A 19,112-nucleotide genomic window follows, 5' to 3' on the forward strand; every position below is an offset into this window, starting at 1 on the left:
TCTGTATTATCTTTGAGTGCGCTTCGTTTGACGCTTCCAATGCTTAATTGCGAGAATATTATTTATCTTTGTTTAACATTTAATAAACAACAAGGATGAAATGATTCCGTGAGAGTCGCAAACACTAAATAAAAATGCAAACTTTATTACTCATCGGAAAATGCCGAGAAAAGATAAAATAATGTTCGTATCAATTTGTGTTACTACCCAGCAAACGAGAATGTATTAAAATGGATTGAATTTTTTTTCTATTCGAATACGTATTTTAAATAGCGAATACTTTTTTTGGATTTAATTGGATTCAATTGGATACAATTGGATCGAAAAACTGCATTTCTTATTCAAAATTTTGAATTGAAATTTTGTATTCACAATGTATGTGTTGCACAGAAAAAGCTAATATTATTTTTAGATTGGTAGGCATAGAGATATGCTCCATGCAAGTCCTATAAATAAATAAAAATACATTCAGGATTGAAAAGCATTCATTTTAACATTCGTGAATCAATATTTCTGAAAAGCTGAAGCCATTTCAATTCTCGTTTGCTGGGTAGATGCCTCCCATTCACACAAGTCGACACAAGTATCATTCCGTCTTTATTACTCATAGAATGCAAAAAAAAAGATAGATCGACATTTGTGTCAACTCATATCACTGAAGGTCTCTTTTTATTCCTGCACTAGAATTCTTTTTCTCGCTTTCGCCAAACATTAAACATATATCCAACTTATTTTAAGTTCCAAAAGTGTACACCAGTTCAGTCATAGAAAACTGACTTTCACAGAGATCTTAAATGGAGGGCATCTATTAATGCTCTATTAATGTAAATTATTAATTTACAGTTCAATTCGTTCTGCTTTTCTTTTAATTTTTAGAACTAGAAATTATTTAAACTACGTTAGCAGAAATGAGAAGTATTTAATAGTATTTTATTGGTGACCATATGGCATACGTAAGAATTAAAGGCTATGTAAGGCTGTGGATACGTCCCGTTATTCACTGCGAGTGAAAATCTATAGTTCACGTTATCATGTACTATAGATCTGCAGACTGCATTGAATGTAACAGAATACATTCTATAATGTTACGTACAGTTTCCCCTCTATATGATACATTATCGCACCCGCATTTTTTATAGTGATGCAGTGAGCGTCGAACAACTGGCAACGAGTAGTTTCCTGGTATGACGGTATGATGGTATGACGTCGAGTGCTGGTACACGTTATCGATGCTATGCGACGCGTTGTAATTAAGTGTTTAAATATAACGCGTCGCAAAATTATCGTTGCCTTTGATAATGTGATAAGATGAAGCTTTATAAGACGTACAATTTCGCTATTGACTGTCTCCGAAAAAGATTGGTGCGAAATGTGACAGTTCTCGTAAGTATATTTGTTGCACACAATTGTCATATCATTATCGTACATATAATAGCTTCCATTATATCTTTTTTTTATTCCGAATGATAAGGACGTGGAAATTGAACAAATGAGCGTGTATCGATTCCCATGTGTTATCTAAATTGCAATTCATTTTGACGTAACGTCTAGCAACGTACAGTTGGCATATGCAAGTAAGTTGAAAATTTTAACATATTGAATGTATTCAGACTTATGTTTCTGTTCTTGTCATGTTTAAATGAACACAGTGAAGTCTCATGTAAATTTGGAAACTGGCAGACGAATTTTTAAGAGAGAAGCTGCAAGCTTTTGTTTTTATCATTTATCTTGTCGATCATAAATTCTTCACGTTTTCTGAAAATTTTTTGCATATTTTCTTAAGATAGAATCACACAATGCTCGATTTCTTTTTGAATGATAGCATGCATACAACTATACCTACTCTGATGTATGCTAGAATTCGTTCATACGTTGAGCACTGCATGCTGCATATACATGATTTTTATATTTATTATGGATTATTTCATAGCTTATTTCCTTGCATGCATCAATCAAAAGAAATAATTGCTAATTTCATAGTTATTTATCAAATGTCATGCATCAAAGCAAGCATAGCAGCATGCATTCAAGAAATCTAGCATCGTGTGATTTCATCTTTACATAGTTTTTAGTATTGGTATGATCTGTTTGATCTAGTTTAAAAACTGCCGAATAATCTTTGTTATATTATTGATAATTATTAAAGTTAGATTGAAGTTAAATTATTATAGCAATTATTAAAGTCATGAATATATATGTGTGTGTGTATATATATATATATATATATATATATAATATATATTTTATATATATATATATATATATATATATATATCATGACTTTGAATATTATGTATGTTCTATATTTTTACTTGAGACTCATACTATGACTCATGACTAATTGGTTATGATTGTTTAGGTAAAATTTGCTATGACAACAGTACCCCAGAAACTGGACTTAATATATAAAGAAGAAACAATGAATTACATTTCTTTATATGATACCGCAAGAACTACTACATTATAAATAGATTTCCACATTTTAATGACCAACACAGTATAGTTCATATATGAGATATATGCTTTAAGTTGAAGCCAACATATACGTCAATTCTAATAATTTATTCAAAAGACTTCGTGTACTTTCAATGGCAAAGTAGTGTATATACTATTTGTAGATATTTGAATACAGCCCGCTAATAAATTTTTCATTAAAATAAAGTTAAAATAAATCAAGATATAAAAATGGCTAGCGGATGGAAAATTTTTGGCTTGTTGATGTACAAAAATATGATAGTACGCAAAAGGCATTGGCGTATGATGATTTTCTTACAAACTTTAGTACCTATTGCAGTATTTGCATTATTGCAAGCTGTGAGAGATTTCAGCGTTCAACCCCCAGTTGTGGTGAACGTCAGCACATACTATCCTCTATATACACAAGATGAGTTAATGGAAAAAATTGATAATGCTTTACATAAAGTGTATTACGTACCAAAAAATGCATATACAGATAAAATTATGGAATCCGTTAGATATTGTCTTCATCTCCTGCCTGAAAGTAAGTATAAAATAGAGATTGAGAAATATAAATAGTGCCTTTCAATAGTTTATGATATTAAAATAATATCTTTTTTGTTTTTATATAGATATGAATGGTTTTGCTAATGAAACTGAAGTAGTAAATGTTTACACACGGTCTCAGGCACAAAATCCAATACTTTCTGCAGTGGCTGTTATTTTTAAACAATATGATCAACCTACTATAAAATATAAACTGAGACACTCATGGAAGATTCCAAATTCTTTGTATCAAAACTTATTAGAAGGTGAACGTATTAGTACATCAACTTCGATGTATGTCGACATGATGCCATTTATTCAAGTTCAGATCTGTTTGGATGAAGCATTTATAAAACAAATAGCACCAGACTCTAACGTAAAGGTATATGTTAAAAAGAATATATAAATATATTTTAATAATTAATTTATTATTAAAATGTTTTATAAATTTGAATATTTACATGTATATATAGATGGATAATACATGGTTGTGATATGATGGGATATTTTTAACCATTTGTGATGTTATTTTTCAGATGTCAATACAAAGAATGCCTTATCCACCATATGTTAAAATCGATGTGGCTGATACAGTATTTCGTATGATAATTGTTTCACTTGGAGTTACAATTTTTTTGATTACACTTTGTGTGGAAACCAACTATGCATCAAAAGAAAAGTTTATTGGCATAAATGTTAGTACATTATTTTTTCTTTATATTTTTTGTACATTTTTCAATCACGAAAAAATATTTATTTGTTTTATTATTTTCAGGTTTTAATGGCAATGAATGGAGTCAAATTGGTCTACAATTTGCTTAGTTGGTTAATTACAGGAATATTAATGAGCACTATTTATATAATACCAATAATCATATTATTTAAAAATACTTTTTCTGATAATGTTGAGGCCTTGTTGGAATATGGAAATGCATTTATATTTTGGCTCTTATTTACTGTACACATCGCTCATCTTATAACATTTGGCATGCATATTGCAGCATATTTCTCAAAACGTAGATATCTTTCTGTAAAATGAATAATTATTGAAGTGTACAAATTATAATCTTAATATCCTTTTACAGCACGATTTGTGACAATTGCCTTAGCTATCATTTATATGGCAGCAATATCATTTCATCAAAATATGGCAAGACAAGAAGTTTTTGGCGTTATACCATATTTTGGTATAATATTTCCAAATATTATGCTTCATAGACTTCTTCAAGAATCGAACGCTCATGAAAGCAAATGTAAGCAATTATTGTTAATGTATTTATGTAATTATGAGGATAGTTCAATTCTTCAAATATGAATGAGAATTTTTTGTGTGAATACAAATCAGTATTGATGTACTTACACTAAATAAGATGAGTGTGTTCACTCTCTAGTTTTGTACCATAGCAGTTGATTCTAAAGTAATTGTTGCGATGTCCGAACAAATAATATCGGTGCATTGTACAACGTGTTGTTTATACGTTAATCAAGTTTCTTGCGAACAAAAATGTTAAAGCCATCGAAATTTTACGTAAACTACATAGATAGTTTGGAGAAGGCGCAAGTATACAATGATATTCTCTATTATTTATTCGGATATCGCAACATCAACTATAGAAACAGCTACTGCGAGTCCACTATATGGAATGTAAACAGACACCCTTGTTACAATCAGTGTAAACATGTCCGCGTTGATTCACATAAAAAACAGTCATTTATATTTAAATGGCCCCCACCCTCTATATTAATAGTTAATTTAAAAAACTTTAAAGGATTGTATGTATTATTTTATTTTTTTCTTTTAGTGATTGGTATTCAGTGGCATAATTTGTTTGTTCCTGGTGAAACAGAATATGATATCGTAGGAAGTCCAGGTTTTATATTTCTTTTTTCAATTTTGGGTGCTGTGATACATTTTACACTTGCAGTATATGTAAATGCTGTACTTCCCGGTAAATATGGAGTCCGAAAGGATCCATTATATTTTTTGAAGGCAAGTTTATGCAAGAATTATAATTAGTGCTAAATCTGTGCATAAGTTCGTACGGTCAATTTCGCGTATTAATAATCTGCTTAAAAAAGAATTGCGCATACGCTTTTTTGCAATATGTACTTGTCCAATATCTGCTTGGCGCGTGGGAAATTTTTGTGAATTTTGTTTGTAGTTGTTGTTTTGCCTTCGTTTTAGATGAACTCTGACAAATTTCATTTTCGCTGCATGCTTCCGTTTTTTAATAAAAAAAAGATAGCTGAAGCCAAAAGAATTTTGTATAACACGTATGATGAGGACGTGTCAATAAGGATGTGTAAAAAATCATACAAATGTTTCCGGAATGCTGATTTTGATACTAATACTAACGTTCGACTGAGGTCATGTCGTGCCAAGGAAACTGACGATGTAGAGCTGTATGCCCTGCTTGACGAAAACCCAGCTGTGATGCAAGATTTCCAAAAAATGCTTGGCATAGATCAGTCGACTGTAAGTCGACTAAACCGCGATTTGTTAAAAATGAACTTATGCATAGGTCTAATATTGAAGAAAAATGCTATGTGTGTATATGAGATATAATTTTTATGCTATTATATTTTAGTGTATCAAAAAGAACAAAGTAGCTCTTGATGATGAAGCTACTGAATTTGATTACGACAAGACTAATAAAGATTTTGAACCAGTATTCGGTAATGCACTTACACCTGGAATACAAATACGTGATCTTAAAAAGTCTTATACCACAAGCTGGTTACGAAAATCCGTAAGTTTATATGAAAGGAATTTTATATTTTTATTATATTTGAATACTGTCACGTTACTATATTTTAGAAAGTCCATGCTCTAAAAGGAGTTTCGGTAGATTTTTATAAAGGACAAATTACTGCTTTGCTTGGACATAATGGAGCAGGCAAAACTACACTTATGTCTATATTAACAGGTATTACTTTGTATTGTGAGACAATTCTTAATGAGAACGTCATTTTAGGAGGTATTTTTACTGTATTTATGTTTTATAGGTGTGACCAGCGAAACAGAAGGAAAAGTCTTCATAAATGGCAAAAATATAAGAAAGCACTTAAATAGTATTAGAAATGATTTAGGGCTATGTCCTCAAGAAAATATGGTTTTTCCAGATTTAAATGTATTTGAACAAATAGAATTCTTTGGCTTGGTGAGGATAATAATAATTTTTGTGGAATAACAATCGTATCAATAACATATTAATTGCCTATAACATATTAATTATATTTTTATGTTATAACAGTTGAAAGCTAAAAATAAAACCAGAAACGAAATTAAAAAGGATGTTCTTAATTTGCTTGCTAAGTTAAAGCTTTCCGAAAAAAAAAATTTTCTACCTAGCAAACTTTCTGGTGGTCAACAAAGAAGATTGTGCCTCGGAATGGCTCTTATTGGCGATGCTAGTGTAAGTTCTAAAACAGAAATGTAATGAATGATACATTATATAATTATTATATCAGTCTATATAAAATAAATTTGTGTTCAGATCATAATTTTGGATGAGCCAACATCAGGAATGGATCCTGAAACCAGAAGAGATACATGGGATATTATATTAGTAAGCAAAAAAAAATTTAATTCAATTTTAAAAATTGTGCATACATATATATTACATATTTTACATTATTAATATTGTTTTATATAGAAACTTAGAGGAGAGAAAACAATATTAATTAGTACACATAATATGGAAGAGGCTGATATACTTGGTGACAGAATTGCGATAATGCATGCTGGTCGTCTTAGAAGTTATGGCACTGCAATGTTTTTGAAGAAACAATATGGTATGATAATATGTTTACTGATATTTAAACAAAATATAGTAAATAATGCCCAGTGACTGGACATTGTCCTACGTCCGAACATATACACAAAATTTATTGTTATTTATTTCTTAAATGCTTTCTTTTATTACAATATTATAATTTAATTGTATTTAAAGATTAAATTATAATATTATATTAAAAAGCATTTGAGCTTAATAATAGTATAAAAAGAAATAATTTTTTGTGTAAACGTCTGAACACAGGTATATATCCGTTCACTGAGACGTTTGCCTTAATTTAAATAATTGTTTTGTAAATTAACTTTTCTGTTTTAGGTCATGGACATATTGAAGTCACATTGTCGACAAAGTCTTGGTGTGTTCCCGAAAAAGTCATAAGTAAATTTGACTCAAGAGCGCAACAGCTTAGTGTTGATAGTGAAAAAATCGTTTTAAATGTTCCATATACTGATTCTTTGTCACAATCACTGGATAAAGTAGAAAGCGAAAAGAAACAATTAGGCGTTACTGGAATAAGCGTATCACTGATTACTTTGGAACAAGTATTTTTAAAGTACGTTCATCAAAATATGTTTTCTATTCTTATTTTATTATTATTTTCTTACTTTATTATTGGTTATAGGATTGTGAGAAGTGAAGATAGTGAGAAACATCTTAATGAATTATTTACAGCACCATTACAGAAAGTTACAGGCACTGAATTATGTATGCAAACAATATCAGCATTATTTTGCAAGAAATTTACATACATAAGAAAGAATCTAACTATCTTGCTGACGATTGTATGTATTTCTCTTCTTAATATATGTTTCACAAAGATATATCTTCAATGATATTCTTTGTACTTTTTAATATTTTGAAATCGAAAAGTTTCTCTATTAACATATCATTAATATTTTCAGTTAATTCTTCCCATTTTTTCGGTGCTTCTAATGGCCTTGAGTTATAGTTTACCAACCGATTCCACGGATATTGTTCCATTAAAACTTGATATGTACAGATATCCCAAAGCTTTATATTCATCAAACAACGAACCAATTGCTCAGAAATATAAAAATATTGTTCAGAATGTGGGCGGTGAAGCAGAACGTGTAGCGTCAGATATAAATGTTACAAGTGGTAAGTGTATTGTATTATTATGTAATTTTGTATTAAGCATGATAATATATTTGTCTGAATGATAGTTTTTTTTATATATTATTTCTTTTAGCTCTTCTGAATTCTTCTATGAAGAATCTTGTGGAATACCGAAACAATCTTATCGTATCTGCTGAATTTAATGACACTGAAAATAATATATGGGCTAACGGTTTTTATTCCGGCATAGCAATTCACAGCGTGCCGTTAACAGTGAATCTTTTAAGTAATTCATTCATTAAAGCTTTTGCTGGCGATGAATATTCGATTATTGCGTCTAGACAACAATTACCGAATACGATAATGTCATCTCAAATACAAATGCCCGAAGTAGACTCGATGTCGCGCGTTTTATTATTCTGTATGTTTTTCTTTCCCACTATGTCACTTTTCGTAATGCATCCTTTGCAAGAAACGGCAACGAAAGTTAAACAACTCCAGCGTATGACCGGTGTCACTTCTCTATCATACTGGAGTACAATGTTCGCTATCGATTTTCTGATATTTACAATAGGTGTATTGCTAATTACTTTAGCGTTCTACATCATGGATATTATTCTTGATATTCGTTTATATTATAAAGTAGAAATACGTAAGTTCTTATTCTAAATTATGTCCAATACTAATTAATATAATATATATTTTATCTCTTTGTATATTTATTTGCTTTTTTTTACAGTATACTTGATATTGACTCTGGAATTATTTGGTATTAACGTTTTATTTCTTGTATATTTATTCAGTTTTATGAATAAATCAAGAAGTACTATAATAACCATTTTGGGTGTTGCACCTATTGGCCTTGGTAAGCTTGCTGTAGTATAAGATATTAAATCTTTATAAGATATTAAAAATTTCAACGGATGTATTAAGTGTAAAATTAATTGTTCTATTAAAAATGCAAATACATTACTTTATATAAAAAGAAATAAACTCGATTTTAAACTTTATTTCAGTTATAATACAATATGTTCTACATCAAGTACTAGGCAATTTTGATTGGCTTAGTCCGCTACACATTCTACAAAAGAGAATCTTCCGTCTAATTCCGTACGTAAGTTTGTTCCATGGCCAACTAGCTTTTTTCAACATAGCAGTACAGAATGCAAGATGTCGTCGTCTACCAAATATACTTCACGATATAGTTTGTCTTGCAAAGGATCCTTGTTGTGGTAAGATTGTATAATATTCATTTAAAATTTAATTTTATGTTACTATTAATGATAAAATTTATGATTTATTTCATTATAATTTTTTTTAGGTTTGGATTGCAAAGATGGAGTGTGCAAAAATCAACTATCTTACTTCAAAAATTTTGAAGATGATATGAGTTTTGAAGAAAGTATAGTATATCTAGCTATAACACCAATTTTGTATTTTGCTCTATTAATCATCTTGGAAGAAAAGTTATTGTTGAAATTACTCACAAAGATGATTGGTACAAAACTGAGAAAGGAACAAGATACAATGGATGATCAAGTGAAAAAAGAGAAACTTGCCGTAGCAGTAGAAATTAATAAAATCAACAACCAAAGTAAGATAATTTTTAGTATCTTTTAAGAAATGAGATATAAATAAAAGTTATAGATTCATAATTAAATAATTTAATTTATAAGTATAAATTAATCGAGTTCTCAATATTAAAAACAATATTACAAAAACAATAGGCAACTGAGAGCTAGTACACAGTTATTATTAATGTACGTTACAATTCTTCTTTATTCTTCACCTGAACCCTAGCTCTTAGTTGCCTATTGTTTTTGTAATATTGAATTTGATTTGTGAATATTATAATTTATATAAAATATGTATAACTTTATGTACAGATGTAAATACGAAAGAAGAATTAAAATCAAGTGCTACAGAGACTATTAATTTAGAACCATTACAAAGTCCGATAAGTGATGGTAATAGTCTTTTCTTAGTGTATGAATTAAGTAAATACTATGGAAAGTTAATGGCCGTGAAAGAAATCAGTTTTCGAGTGAAACCACGGGAATGTTTCGGATTGCTCGGTGTAAATGGCGCCGGAAAGAGTACAACTTTTAGAATGCTAACTGGAGAAGAAATGTCTAATAGTGGCATAATGTACTTAAAACAAGCAGAAATCCATTCACAGAGGACAAACGTAATATCTTATACAGTAATTTAATTTCTTTAGTGTTATATTGTTTATAATATTAGAGGATTATTTTTTTGTTGTAGTATCTTTCTGAAATGGGATACTGTCCACAAACTGATGCTTTAATACCTTCCTTAAATGCTTTTGACCATTTACGATTATTTGCTCGTCTTCGCGGTATACCAAAGACCAACGTAGAGTTGGAAGTTAATAAGTGGATTAATAGACTGAGTAAGTGAACTGCGATAATAGATGCAGAATTTTAAAAAGAGTACATATAAAAAAAAGCATGTAGTAAATATAAATAATATATTATAATATGTTAATATTTCAGATTTAACTGCTTGTATGAAGCAGCCAAGTGGTACTTACAGCGGTGGTAATAAAAGACGCTTAAACATCGCGATAGCTCTCATTGGTAATCCTACTCTTGTTCTTTTGGATGAGCCCACAACTGGCGTCGATCCTGCAGCTAGAAGATCGCTTTGGAATACTTTACAGTCGTGTCAGGCAGCAGGACAGGCTATTATACTTACGTCTCACAGGTATCTTTTAGAGTCCAAAAATTTGGAATAAAATATTTGAATTTAAATTTTAATATAATTCATTTTGTTGAACGGAATATTAAAATTATAATATTGTTCCACAGCATGGAAGAGTGTGAAGCACTTTGTAATCGACTAGTCATTATGGTGAAGGGTGAATTAGTTTGCATTGGTGCAAGTCAAGAATTGAAGCAGCGATTTGGAGCGGGTTACGATATTCATATACAATTGAATCCAAGCCGAACGGATGAAGATGTTAACAATATAAAGAAAATTATTGAATCTACTTTAACATGCGACATTAGAGATGAAAATTTGGTAATGATAATGCTTCGCTTAAAAGACAACAATTAATTGCTTTAATTTTTTATTCTTTTATTTTACTAGTTAGTTTCTATTCATTTTTGCAGGGTTTTCTTGCCTATCATGTAACTGATTGTAATGTAACGTGGGAAAAAATGTATGATACAATGAAGAATCTAAAACAAACATATAGTTGCATCGAGGATTACGCTGTTCTATCTGCAACTTTGGAACAACTTTTTATTCAGTTTGCAAGAGGAACTGAAATTATTGAGTCTAATATATCTCCAACTCGTGCTACTAGTCATTCAGAAACAGTATAAAATGGATTTTATTATGGCTTGCATACGTAGAAATATATTTAAGATGTAGGTAGGTAGTAAGTCTAAAAAAACAGAAATTGATTTAAAATTAATTTTCATTCTAAATTGTATATGTTGTTAAGTTTGACTATATTATAATCTTATTTTAACAAAATTATAATATCTATATTAGTACACATTGTATCTAATTTAATATCACATTTATTAATATTAATAATGTTAATATATTTAATTTAAATTAAATTAAAATAATTTAATATTAATTTAATGTCACATTGAATTTAATCATTACTACAACTTCTTTAAATTAGTGCAATAATTATTACAATGATACGCTTGTAAATAGAATTTTTTTTATAAATAACAAAAATATTAGAAATTTAGATTATAATATTAATTTATTAATATTTTATTATATATACATATGTAAAATGATTTACGTACACAATATATATTTCACAGTGTTAATACACCGTTTATTTATTCAATTTATTCATTATTTATTTATAATATACATCTCAAAATATATAATTATTGTATACACACGCGCGTGCGCGTGTGTGTGTGTATAATAAACGCATATAAAGAATAATGCATAATATATATCGCAGTTGTTTAGTTCTCAATTGCATAGTGTCATGTATATGTATAAGGTGTTTTAATATCTGCTACACAAAAGCAACTTTAAGAAAAGAAAAATTAAAGAGTGGGTATAAATAAGTCATATCACTTTATATAAATAAAAAAATTGCATGAATGATATATCGTTATGTACATGAAATAGATAAACGGAAAATGGTATGCATGCCTGTGTTCGGTATGCGCATAAATGATCCTCGTCAATCTGTTGCCTAATATTGATAGCCACCACTTGAACTTGTCTGGTATGAGCTTGGCCCCTGATAGGTACTGCTTCCATGGCCACTATGGCCACCTCCTAATATAAAAAGATATTATTTGATAATCAGTAGGTCATGCTTAGGACATTAATATGCATAATTATAAAAGTTTGTTTATATATTTAATTGAAATCCTGTAACCTACCTCCGCTAGGATATCCACTGCCTCCGTGCGAATATCCTCCACCACCACCATCCTGATTCTCTCCCCTAGCTTCGGCAGCGAGCGCTAATTCAACACCTCGTTGAATTTCCGGTGGAATCGGAGGTGGTGTCGGCAAGTGAGCGCCTTGAGGATGAAAACCATATTCGTCCGCCGTATACGTAATCGAATATTGCACACCATCGGAACCAGTATAAGAAAAGGATCCGCTCACCGTTTCGGATTCTCCTGCAACACCGCACACACTTGTTTTGACGCAATGTCCTCATCGACTACATCGCGTTGCAACACGACACTTTCATGATTTCCATGGGAAGCAAGCATTGTTTAAGTTATCGCTCGTTCAAGACTGATATACAGCCACTTCAGTAATGAAACAATTAATAAATTTAATCGGATACGGAAACGTCACAATCTCATACCTTGCCGATGACCTGTTTCTTGTACGGTAATACCATTTCCAGTTTCGTAACTATATTGATAGTTTCCGTCACCAATGTTCTCACTAGTATAAGAAATAATGGGTATTTGTTGGCCACTATGGCCACCACCATGGGCACCACCTAGTCCACCGCCTAATATACGAAATAAAATATTAAAAGTCACATATCTAAACTGTATTTAAAAAAATTAACTATTTTCAAGGAAAATCGTAATGCAATATTTCTAAAAAAAAGATCTAGTTAATTTAAATTTCATGTAATAATATCGTAATGGAAATTTGAGATTCAGGTAGATACAAATATAAATATAAATATAAATAAATGACTATGAAGAATAGCATATAAAACAAAATAATTACTTTCCTCTCTTATTCAGTAAATATACTTTTGTTCAAACTTACCTGCGTAAGCGCCGCCACCACTCCCAGGACCAAATCCGCCCGACCCACCATGACCACTAGGACCACTAGAACCACCATAACCACTTGGACCACCAAAACTACTTGGACCACCAGGACTACCTGAACCACTCGGACTAAGTTTAATAGGTCCACCTCCACTGTGTCCTGATGGAGGATGAATCAATCCTGGTCCACCTGCACTTCCGGCACTACTGGGCGGAAGATAAGTGGTATCTAATCTTGCAGCATAGCACGTACCAATGATGGCCAGCAGTGCTATAGAGAGCTGTTGAAATAAGCCGAAAGAGATAAAAAAAATTGTACAATATAAGGAAATAAAATAGTAATAAAATAAGCAATCGAAAACACAGATATTTATAGATTTCATATTTTTTCAAACACACGACATTCTGCACGATAAATGGAAATCGCTGGTTGGAGAACCGTCCATAAAATTTCATATGCAATTAATAGATTCTATTTTCAATTAACTATCGCAATTAACTAGGCCGATTAGAAGATCCGAGATTCATTCCAAATTTCAACAATCGAATTAAAGAGATTTCCATTGCGCGACTCGTACCGATCTCATCTCGTTGGTTGCGCGTTGTCGATCGATAATAGATATTATTGAATCACACTGTTGGAATCGTATATCGCCAAACCGACTATGATAATTGATCTGCACATATCCAGGTTGGATTCAGCATGCTTATATACTGGTTCCGCGCGAGGATCGTCTTCCTCCCACCCTCCAACAAGCAATCGGGGATGGCACCATGGCTGGATATAATCCGGTGATGCGTTCCTTGAAGATTCGCCAACGAATCCTCGTTGACTAGAGACACCAAGAGGAGAAGAAGAGAGAAGAAGAGATAGAGTGCTGGATGAAGACACGTAAAGTGGGAGGACCATCGGAGGGGGTGGCAGTGGCGGAGGAGGCATCCGTCGGGTGTCGAGATGAATCTCATCGAGCTAAGATGAGGGGTGATTGCATAATGCCAGGTTGATACAGATCGACAGGCATCTCCGAATGGATCTGAAGGTCGACCAATGGGATTGGCATGAAAGCGAAGCGATAGGGTTGAGGCAATGAGCTGTAAAAGTAAAGCAAACTATCTAAACGATATATCATGTAGATTAAAGAGCGCTATTTAAAACAACTTAATATTTGAGTAAAGTGTATGTTACACGATTATTAAATCTCTCAAAATTTCTTATTATTAAATGAATTAAATGAAAAATTTCGCTGATTATTCCACGTTTTGGAACACTTCGCAGCAATATTTCAGAAAAATTTCAGCGAAAATTTCAGAGAAAAATCCCCTACAGCACAAAGTTGCACAAAAGCGATATTGCTACACATTTTATGCTATATGGGAATTTCAACAAAAAAATTTCAGAGAAATTTCAAAGTAATTTCAGTTTAGTGTCAACGATTTTTCAGTATGTTAGCTGAAAAATTCACTTTTAGTGAAATTTCAGTAAATTTTCAGCAATTTCGCTGAAATGTTACGTTTCCAAAACGTGGAATAATTTCAGCAAAATTGTTTCACCAGAGAAGTATTTGATTTCTCAGTGCACATCCTAAGATGGAAAGCGGTGGGAAAGCGTGGAAAAGCTGAGCCGATGACGCTGCTGGTATGCACTCGCCGCGCGTTTCTCCCTTGTAATTACATCGGCTCTTTCAATGCGGGAATTATACCCGCGGAGTCGTCATCACCGTCGCCATTGCGACGGGCTCGTTGCACAATCATACGTTGACAGCATCTCCGAAGTGCATCGACAAGGATGTGTAGTATTCATGTGTGCGCTAGGTCGGGAACTGGGTGTTGCTAAGTATTGCGGGGTGCCTGGACAATCCGGGATGATCTCCTGCGCGGTACGTGGGTTATAAACGTGCCCACGTATGACGGAAAGTTTATCTTTCTCGCCAGTTACAGCAACAGTTATTAATGAGAGCTATTATCTCGTCAAGAAATTGCGCGCCTTTTTATTTAGACCATCAGAGGATGAATATTCGGATAATTATATATGACTGAGAATCAGATCCGGTTAACCGAAGATTCGACAGTTACGTAAGACGAGTTGTAAAAGAACTAATCTGCGAGATCGAAGCTCGCGATCGCACGAGAATATTACGCATATAATTGCGCGATCCTAACACGATTCTATGCTGTAAATAGTTCCATAAAATAGAACCGCGCGCATAAACTGAAGCATTTGAAATCGTCAAGGTATTACCGATCGACACGTAACTCGCCGGTTAACGATCCACCTCTGGGTCACCGTACTCACGTTTCGTCGTAGTCTGTAGACGAAGCGATGATAGTATCCCAATAGGCATCCTGTAGAATTCCCGCTCGCCTCGTAATGGAGAGAAAGATAGCGTACGTGCTTGTCTAGATTCCCAGGGAGATGAAGCGACCGAACTTCGGATCCATATTGAGAAATCGTAGCTGCAAAATCATTACGCTTCGACGTTACGTGAGAGCGGTGCACACAAAGAGGAAATAGGAGGAAACGTGATAATTCGTATGTTCCAATTCTCGAGTTTAATAGATGTATTCAGCAAATTGCGCGGATGCAGAGGTACGATCGAGACGAAAAATAGCGAGCGATTGTGCTACGAGCGATGTTGCTACGAGCTTGATAATAGGATATAATGACTCCGTATCAAAACACTTAGGTATACTCAGGTATAAGAACGAAAGACTTTTTGCTGAAGTATTAAAAAATTTAGCTTACAGATACAGATCTGAAAACAATTTTGTTAGATTATCAAAATAATAGGTACATATATTGTAGGATGCTGGTAATTGCTAGAATGTTGAAACTTTTTGCAACATTGCTCGTCATGCTTGAGTTTTCTATATACATAATACTTTTGATTTAATAAAATTATTTTCAGATCTATATTTAAATTTTTAGATATTTCAGCAAAATTGTTCCTGTGCAGGATGTTAAAAAAAAAAGAAAAAGTGGGAAGAAAGAGAGAAATCTTATTAAGCTAGCTGGAATCTTACAGGGAAAAATGCTCTGAAAATATCTGAAAATTTAGCTGCAAATCTAAAAATAATTTTGTCAAATCATCAAAATATTATAATTACACATGTAGGATTCTGAAGCTGATTGCTAGAATGTTAAAGCTTTTCGCAACATTGTGCTTGAATTTCCTACATAATAATTTTAGTCCAATAAAATTATTTTCAGATCTGTATCAAAATTTTTAAATACTTTAGTAAATTATTTCTCGATGTGTAGAACACTGCAGAATATCATCAAGATATCATCATGATTTTTCCTATCATTTTTAGATGACGTCCTCTCTCTTCTGATATAGTTATATGTAATTCCTATCTGGAGCATCACTTTTCAAGCAAGATCTTGTATACATGCAGTTACTGATATTATTTTAGTAGATGATCCTATCCCTTGGCACGCAATTCGTACATTTAATCTACCTTACTGCTCGTGTTATGCCAGAGATGAGATTCTTCGCGAGAAATCTCTGTCGGAACTATATAGGATTCACGTACGTGAATCTCGAAGTGTATCGAATTCCATACACCGATCGAGACGCGGTGTCGGGAGATAATTGAAAGGATTGAACGGACATATACGTACAGTTCTCTCCGCAATTAATCCCAAAGATTTCAATGTTCTCCAGATCTTATTGATCGCGTCAAAAGAGGCTTCGGCCTTCACGCAGCCTCCGGTTGATGATATTCCTTGGATACAGATTTTTTTTTTTTTTCTATAAAGGAAAACATTATGGCACATATTTGTTCAAAATTATTTGATACTTTCGCTTTTCAAACGTTTTGGCGAATAGTTTTTATTTCCAACAAAAGTTAACAAAAAAATCAAAATGATTTTTATTCTTAACGGCAATAAATAGTCAAGTTTGTGTAAATAAAAAAATCATCAGTTTGATTTTTACATCATCAAAATAGAGTTATTTTTACTTTCTCTTGACTTGGGATGCCTTCCATTTATAACGACACAATTAAGTCGACACAAATGTCGTTATACTTTTCTTTGCATTCTATGAGTAACAAACACAGAACAATACCTATGTCGACTTGTGTTACTAAATGGAAGGCACCCTTCACGAGTTCCTTGGGTCGGTTCGTCCAATTAGTGTGCAAGCCAGTTGTAATTCAACGGCACGAGCTCGATTATACCAGAGCTCAGCCAAGTTTCGACGGCGCATCGCGGAAGTATCCCGATATTGAAAAGCGATATATGAAGATGAGATTGTGCAGAAACGGGAGCGTGTGTTCTACCTACGCTCTCCTCCTCGTGACCTCGCGCACGCGATCGTACCATTTTGAAAGAATGGGATCTCGCGTTGCGGAGGTCGACGAAGAAAAAAAAAAGATTGCGGTCTCTCTGACGATTTTCTATTACGCATCATCGCGGTATTGACGCAACTCTACAACTTGGTAAAAAAAAAAAAGAAAGAAAAAAGGGACGAAGCTGACTTTTATGCTTCACGCGGGGTTAAAAGCAGTTGCCATTTATGTATTTCGCTATTCTCTAAATTCTTTGAAGTAGAATCTCACTCTAAAGAGAGAAAATTGAGCCAATTGTGAAAAGAAGGAGAGCCTCAAATTTCAAAATTTTAAAAATTTTTCATGCATAACTATGTATAATTATGTATAAAGATATATGAATATTCATAAACATGTATAATCATATATATGAAATATGTCCATACATCCTTTTTTCTTTTGTAAAATTACTTTTTAGTGTTATAGAAATAATAATAGAAATAATAAAAACATAAAAAATAATTAAAGGGATAATTTTCGCATTGTTCGTTTTAGAAAAAAATAAATTTGGAAAAAACATAAAAAAATTGCTTATACACAATTATGCATAATTTTATAGTAATTTTTTTACATTTCTTTAAACTTTTCTAAAACAAATAGTGATGAAAATTACCCTTTTAATTATTTTTAATGTTTTCACGTTACTATTATTATTTCTATTACATTAAAAAGTAATTTTACAAAAGAAAGAGGGATGTATATGGACATATTTCATATATAATTATAGATGTTTATAAATATTTATGTATGTTTATACATATTTATATTTACATTCATGCATGAACAATTTTTTACCGAGATCTTTATTAAGTGAGTGAGATTTTACTGTTTAGAATGTCATTTCACTCTAAAAGTTTTAATGTACGCGTTTTTTAAAATCAGCAGACCAATGCGATGCTGAATTTAGATTAAATTAATAGTGACTTCGATCACTCACATTACACTGAATTAGTGCGCATTCAAGCAATGAGGTGACATTACATAAACAGTAAACGTCAACATGATCATGTTAACTACCTGAGAAGACTGCTTTATATAAGTATCTCAGATGGAATAATATAATTTGCTTTGTTAATATCTAATAAAATGATACATATATGTATATTCTATTAAATGCGACGATGCATTATTGGATATTTAATTATTTAATATATTTATGCTTTTACATTTAACTTCATTAATTTCATGTACAATAGCTTTTAGTATGCATTATCAAAATTAATATTAAATTATTAATATTAACAACTTTGAATATGTATAAATGTCTGACAAAAATCAATTTCTCCACGTATATATATATATATATATGAAATGCTAAACTTGCGGATCAATATTCTAATCAGAATCATAAGATTCGTAAAATGTTCTCGTAAAACTTGTAAGAACTTACAAGTGCTCATAAAACTTTATGCAATATCTTTGCAGGCAGCTTCTTGCTAGTATTTACGAAATATAAAGTAGATATTTACGAATGATTGACATCTTATTACGGTAGGATTACAGTATCAGTAAGTCGTAAGTTCCTTCAAGTTTTACGAGAACAAGTTACGAGCCTTTACGATTCCGTTTAGGATATATTAACCTATTAATTACATATCTGCCAATTTCGCTTCGATCGCATTGTAAATTAATAGAAAAT

The 19,112-nt window shown here is 31.9% G+C and overlaps 2 protein-coding genes across 3 annotated transcripts; one reads left to right on the forward strand and one right to left on the reverse strand.

The window, feature by feature from the left end:
* The first annotated feature begins 321 nt into the window (after nt 1-321).
* Nucleotides 322-11,698, forward strand: LOC105143712 (ATP-binding cassette sub-family A member 17). Of its 2 annotated transcripts, XM_087411688.1 has the most exons (28): nt 322-1,062; nt 1,140-1,383; nt 1,472-1,574; nt 2,360-3,001; nt 3,090-3,385; nt 3,540-3,698; nt 3,779-4,019; nt 4,089-4,256; nt 4,806-4,993; nt 5,189-5,479; nt 5,592-5,753; nt 5,822-5,930; nt 6,010-6,164; nt 6,258-6,419; nt 6,501-6,572; nt 6,660-6,798; nt 7,116-7,353; nt 7,423-7,582; nt 7,703-7,919; nt 8,011-8,529; nt 8,617-8,742; nt 8,894-9,109; nt 9,199-9,471; nt 9,764-10,065; nt 10,143-10,290; nt 10,394-10,604; nt 10,709-10,922; nt 11,015-11,698. In XM_087411688.1, exons 4-28 carry the CDS (start codon nt 2,686-2,688, stop codon nt 11,228-11,230), a joined length of 5,298 nt encoding a protein of 1,765 aa, XP_087267814.1. In that variant the 5' UTR covers nt 322-1,062; nt 1,140-1,383; nt 1,472-1,574; nt 2,360-2,685; the 3' UTR covers nt 11,231-11,698. The 2 variants fall into 2 exon arrangements, with proteins under 2 accessions (XP_087267814.1, XP_011050473.1); XM_011052171.2 differs by lacking the exons at nt 322-1,062; nt 5,189-5,479 and having other exon boundaries at nt 1,115-1,383.
* LOC105143711 (uncharacterized) lies at nt 11,681-15,526 on the reverse strand. The gene is made up of 6 exons (XM_011052170.2): nt 15,435-15,526; nt 13,720-14,233; nt 13,137-13,422; nt 12,715-12,867; nt 12,275-12,520; nt 11,681-12,167 (listed from the first exon to the last, which is right to left on the reverse strand). The coding sequence occupies exons 2-6, from the start codon at nt 13,726-13,728 to the stop codon at nt 12,082-12,084; spliced, it is 780 nt and encodes a 259-aa protein (XP_011050472.1). The 5' UTR covers nt 13,729-14,233; nt 15,435-15,526; the 3' UTR covers nt 11,681-12,081.
* Between the last annotated feature and the right edge of the window lie 3,586 nt (nt 15,527-19,112).

The sequence above is a fragment of the Acromyrmex echinatior genome, chromosome 12 (assembly GCF_024713525.1).
Source record: "Acromyrmex echinatior isolate Ae372 chromosome 12, ASM2471352v2, whole genome shotgun sequence".
NCBI classification, from domain to species: domain Eukaryota; kingdom Metazoa; phylum Arthropoda; class Insecta; order Hymenoptera; family Formicidae; genus Acromyrmex; species Acromyrmex echinatior.